General features: G+C 33.5%; 1 protein-coding gene across 1 annotated transcript in view; it reads left to right on the top strand.

Moving 5' to 3' along the window:
- LOC145271133 (uncharacterized) overlaps positions 1-5,768 on the top strand; it is a 39,673-nt gene extending 33,905 nt beyond the window's left edge. The window contains exons 6-7 of the mRNA XM_080126671.1: positions 464-572; positions 5,230-5,768. Of these exons, the coding sequence (XP_079982797.1) occupies positions 464-572; positions 5,230-5,588 (468 nt within the window). The 3' untranslated portion in view covers positions 5,589-5,768. The remainder of the gene's footprint in view (positions 1-463; positions 573-5,229) is intronic.
- The last annotated feature ends 396 nt before the right edge of the window (positions 5,769-6,164 follow it).

The raw sequence follows: 6,164 nt of genomic DNA, 5'->3' as shown, positions 1-6,164 counted from the left end.
TTCCCTGCAACCTCTATCTCACAGAAGAGATGTTGCGAGTTTGTCTCTGATGTATCGTTATTTTCATGGAAAGTGTTCGACTGAGCTTCAGTCTATGGTCCCCCCTCGCCAAACTTTCACAAGAAACACTCGTCTAGCTGTAAACACTATCAATAATTCCCCTCACTCTTTATCTAGCTTCTCTCTTAGAACTGCACGCCTGTGGAATTTCTTCCGTTTTCCTGCTTTCCGGCTGACTACAATATAGTTGTGTTCAAGTCTAACGTAAATAAGTTCTTGGTGAGCCGTTCCATAGAAGTTAACAAATTTACCGAATTTTCATTACTAATGATTACTATATTTTCCAATTTCTACTGTACACTCTTTAACCCTTATCCTTGAGTGGCCTCTTGGCCTTGATATTGTGGTGATGCCTGTGTAAAAAAAAAAAATTCTTATTCAATTTTTTCTTTATTTCGTTCAGATAATAACCTTACAAGAAACAGTTCAAAAAGAATGCGATGAAAGATTCGAACTAAGTGTTTCCTTGGCCGCCGTCAGGTTAGAATTATTGCAAGTGAAGAAAACAGGCGGTAAGACAAACTTTGGATCATTTCAATTATTCAAACTATTGTTCTTAGTAAAACCACAGTTTAGCGGCCTGAACAACATCTGATAAAAAAATTGTGTCTGCAGATGATAAAAATGGTCCATGAATGTCATTTTCACAACGTTTCAACCGATGAACCTCCAACCTTCTTCAGGTGTACCTTGTCGCACTTGGGAATCTTTCTGTCGAATTCCGGAATCTGGATGGAATTTTGAACGGAACCCTTTATTTACTTCAAGCGGGTAGCATGTTCTTGTTCCGTCAGCCATAACTGGATAGAGGTCCGAAGTAATTTGCAATTGTATTTTGTGGTCGCCCACGCTGAGAATCGAACCTTCAACCTTCATGAGAATATAATATTCAGCGTACATCCATGACCTGTTTTTTGTTTTACTTTTGCACCCGCAAACAAGGCATATTGCTACGTAAGGGGTTACTACTTGGAATCATGTTTGACGGGGGACTATGATGGGCAGAAAGATGTTTGTTCACATTACATTGAAACTTTTACTGTGGATCATTTTAATTATTCGAACTATTGTTCTTGGTAAAACTACAGTTTAGCGGCCTGAATAGCATATGATGAAAATTGTGTCTGCAGATGATAAAAATGGTCCGTGTCATTTTTCACAAAGTTTCAGTCAATGTAACCTCCGACCTTCTTCAGGTGTTTCTTGTTGAACTCTGGAATCTTTTGCATTATTTAAATTCTTTGAAGTACTGTTCTCCTCCTAAGTGTCATTTGAATGTTGAAAAAAAAACAAACATGGATTTTACACCAAATAACAACCAACCCATTCCCCCCTTTTCTTTCTTCCCATTTCCCCATTTCTATCTCCCCCACTTCCTGACCGATTTCCTAACTTCAAATATACCAAAAATTAATACTGTAACCATTTTCCCTCTCCCATTGCAAAACTCATTCATGTTCTGCAGGGCAGGGAACAAAAACGACAAAATCCACTATAAAACAACCAAACCAAACCAAACACAACAAACTAATGATTGAAGATACAAAAAGTTTGAAGAATTAAACCTTCTACAAAATAACTCGATGCAACATGAATACTATTTCCAAAATAATTGGATTCGGCATTAAATAACCGGAAAAGGGTTGATATGCCGTAAAACAAAACAACCAAACCAAACCAAACCTTAGTTGAAAAAACTCCCTTTTCCTTAGCTGAACTGGTGCTACCAAATCAGGCTGTCTGAAGATATTGGCTTCCTGAGACGAAATGCACCTAACATTGATGCGTTTTGATTTTTCTACTTCCTTTTGCAAAACTTAATTAGGTTCTAAGTAATTATGTGCATGGTATAATCATGTTGACACGCAGGTTCCCGCTGGATCACCAAAGTTAAGCAACGTTGAACCTGGTCAGTACTAAATGGGTGACCAGTTGGGACTTTTAGGTGCTGTATGTGCTCTCCGCTTATCTCGGCATTGTTTCAAGTTATCTTGGTCTTCTTGCCACTGGACTCAAACAGTGCTGATTCAGGAGAGGTGTGGTTGGAGATTGTGCAACCCTGGCCTCACAATTACATGCGCAGATCTGCCCCTACAGGGGGTATCCTTTGTCTTCTGAGACTCAACGGAGGCATTGAATTATTTTTTGCAAAATCGAAAACAAAAACAACCCTCCCCCCCGTTTTTCTTTTTCCCATTTCTCCTTTCTACCTCCACCCCCCGACCGGTTTCCTAACTTCAAATGTACCAAACATTAATACTGTAACCCTTTTCCCTCTCCCATAGCAAAACTCATTCATGTTCTGCAGGGTAAGGAACAAAAATGGTAAAATCCAATATAAACCTCTCTCCCACAGAAGAGATGTTGCGAGCCTGTCTTTGTTTTATCGTTATTTCCATGGCAGGTGTTCGTCTGAGCTCCAATCCCTCGTCCCCCCTCGCCAATCTTTCACAAGAAACACCAGTCTGGCTGAAACTACTGTCAACAATTTTCCCCACTCTTTATCTGTGCCTAAATCCAAACGTAAATTCCATGAGCAAAGCTTCTTTCTTAGAACTGCACGCCAGTGCAACTCTCTGCCGCTTACCTGTTTCCCACCTGACTACAATTTGGACGTCTTCAAGTCCAATGTAAACAAACTCCTGACAAATCGCCCCCTTAAGTAAGACACTCTATCAAAACCCCCAATACTAATGATTACTACAATACTATCTCATTGATTACTGTACACGCAATAACCCTTATCCTTGAGTGGCCTTCGGGCCTTGATAAGTGGTGACCTCCATGTAAAAAACAAAAAACAAAAAAAACAAAAAAAAACAAACCAAACACTACAAACTAGCGATTGAGGATGCAAAGAACTTGAAGAATAAAAACCGTCTACAGAATAACTGGATGCAACATCGAAATATTATTTCCAAAATCACTGGATTCAGCATTGAATAACCCGAAAAGGGTGGATATGCTATGGTTAGAAAAGAAAAAAAAAAAAAAAAAAAAGAAACGTACCGGGCGTATCTGCATCGCTCTTTGGGAAAGAAGAAGGAAAGGATGGCCAGCGCATTTGTATACGTGAAGGGCATCTTGGGAAGGCAGAGCATGATGGGAGAAGCCATTTTTTTCCCTGTCTCTTCCTTTTTTTTTCTAGATAGGAGGATATAAAAGCAGGGAAAAATTCCCTGGGGGGGGGGCAGAGAGAAAAGAGTCGACACATCTTCTCTTGAAAAGAATTTCATATTGCTGACGTTCGGATTGTGCGGTGTGACATTGGTGGCGAGAGGCCAGGTGTGGTCGATTGGAAAAGAAGAGGGTAGAAACGTGCTGTTGTCGAGAGAGTGACTCACTCCTTCCCGAACCCCAGAACCAAATGCTGATTATAACCCTAGAAAACTACTCGATCAAATTAAATGAAATTTTTTTCCGGAGATCTTCAGTCCATAACGGATACGTACAATATAATATTTTTTCGATATTTTCATTTTTTAATGTCTTGATTAAACTGTACAAGTACCTAAAAAAAATTGTAGAGGTGGACCTAATGTAAAAAAAAAAAAAAAGTTTTTTTTTGTGTTTTAACTTATTTTAAAGTGTTTTTTTTATTTAAAATGTATGTACTGTAAAATCTATCGAATTAGAATAAAAACAAATCACCATTTTTTTTTTCATTCTAACTCAACAGGCTTTCATTATCTTATCCAGATAGGTAGAAGAGTAATTAATCTTGCCTTTGGTAACATTTATTTGTTGTATAATTATTTTATTGTGGTCGATTGGAAAAGAAGAGGGCAGAAACGTGCGGTTGTCGAGAGAGTGACTCACTCCTTCCCAAACCCCAGAACCGAATCCTGATTATAACCCTAGATGCTGTAAAACAAAATAATCAAGCCAAACCTTAGTTGAAAAAACATGGATTTTAAACCTGATGAAGATCTTACGTTTCATTGACCGAAACGTTGTGCCAATAACATTCAAAATGAGAATAATTGTTGGAACAATCAAAACTATACAAACAAGTACGTGTTTGTTGAAACGCACAAGTTTGTCCTATGTTGTGTTCCATTCATTGATTGTTTTGTTTTGCTGTGAAAATGTTGTGATTAAATGCTTTAAAATAAAACTGGTACAAACCTGTTTATATGCAGCCTGTAGTGTTCGTTGGCAGACAAAGAATTTAAACAATGGCTGCTACTTCTCTTTATATGTTGTTTTATTTTTTATTCCTTTATTTTTATCTTATTTATTTATTTTTATTCTTTTTTATATTTATTTACTTTTATTTTTTAATTTATTTTTATATTTTTTTATTTATTTCATATTTTTTATTCTTATTTTTTTATTTATTTATTATATTTTATTTATTTACTTTTATTTACTTTTTATTTATCTATTTTTATTTTATTTTTTATTTTTATTTATTTATTTTATATTTATTTTCTTTTTATTTAATTAATATATTTTATTTATTTTATTTATTTACTTTTTATTTATTATATTTTATTTATTTTTATTTATTTACTTTTTGTTTATTTATATTTAATTTAATTTTATTTGTTTACTTTTTATTTATTTATATTTTTTAATCCGTTTATTTTTATTTTATTTTTTATTTTATCTATTTTTATTTCTTTTATTTTTTTTATTTTTCTTTGTTTTTAATTAATTAATTTATTTTTTATTTTCTTTGTTTTTATTTATTCTTTTTATTTATTAATTATTTATTTTTATATTTTTTATTTATTTTCTTTTTATTTAATTAATATATTTTATTTATTTTTTATTTATTATACTTTATTTATTTTTATTTACTTACTTTTTGTTTATTTATTTATTTATTTATATTTTATTTATTTTTATTTGTTTACTTTTTATTTATCTATTTTTATTTTTTATCCGTTTAATTTTATTTTATTTATTTATTATTTTATTCATTTATTTTTTATTTTATCTATTTTTATTTCTTTTATTTTTTTATTCATTTATTTTTCTTTGTTTTTAATTTATTTATTTATTTTCTATTTTCTTTGTTTTTATTTATTCTTTTTATTTATTAATTTTTTATTTTTATTTTATTTATTTTTAACTTTTTTATTTATTTATTTTTATTCATTTACTTTTTGGGTGTATTTATTTATTCTTTTTCTTTGTTTTTATTTATTTATTTTTATTTAGGTGCTTCCAAGTCACCCTTACATCAATCCTTGCCCACTGTGAATAAATTAAGGTCCGCCTCCCTTCCAGGTACGACCGCAAACAGTGAACTACCAACTACTTCTTTGTCAAGTGGCTTACACAGGAACATCAAATCCACTGACCGATCCAAACTTGAGCCATTGAAACCTTTCAGCTCGGAAGGCCAGAGTTCAAGTCAAAGATCAAACGAACTTACAAGTCAAGGGAAAGAGACGAAACGAGTCAGGCGTTTTTCAACGGATCAAAAGACATTTTTTGCACTGAACAGGAAAATGTCTGTCGAGAGACAAAGACTATTGGCTGTACTCACAAGAAACTCAACGAAATGCCCAAAATAATTTAAAGTGTTTATGTAGAATTCAACTTAATTAAAAAAATATATATACAGATTAATTTTTAAAGAAACTTTATGATGTAATAACCTGTCATGGAATGAAGATGTCATGCGGCAAAAATTAGGTAAATTGGTAATGTATATTTTTATTTTAATGAAAATGAAATTTTATGACTACGCAAGATATTTTCTTTTTTTTTTTTTTATTACATTTTCACTCCAAACAAGGCACATTGCCACTTTGTTGTAGGGGGCTACTATCAGGGACATCGGCATCAGGGGTACTGTATAGGGAGTTGGGCAGCAAGATGTCGGTTCATGTTGCACTTGAACTTCTGCATGTCAGTACAGTTGGGGAAGCAGGGACCGAGAAAGGAATTCCAAAGTCTTGCTGTCCTGGGGAAGAAACTACTGGAGTAGAAGGCCCTCTTACATCTAGGGATCTCTACTGTGAAGGGGTGGGATTTAGTTGCTTGTCGGGGTTATTTACGTTGAGGGGGCACAAGTGCTTGCAGTTCATCAGAGCATTCACCGTTAAAGTACTTGTAGAACAGGCAGAGGGATGCAACATTTCGTCGAT

The sequence above is a fragment of the Euprymna scolopes genome, chromosome 46 (genome assembly GCF_053919585.1).
Source record: "Euprymna scolopes isolate OS-2025 chromosome 46, ASM5391958v1, whole genome shotgun sequence".
NCBI lineage: Eukaryota > Metazoa > Mollusca > Cephalopoda > Sepiida > Sepiolidae > Euprymna > Euprymna scolopes.
Note: the sequence above shows the minus strand (reverse complement) of the source record. Positions and strands in the feature narration are given on the sequence as shown.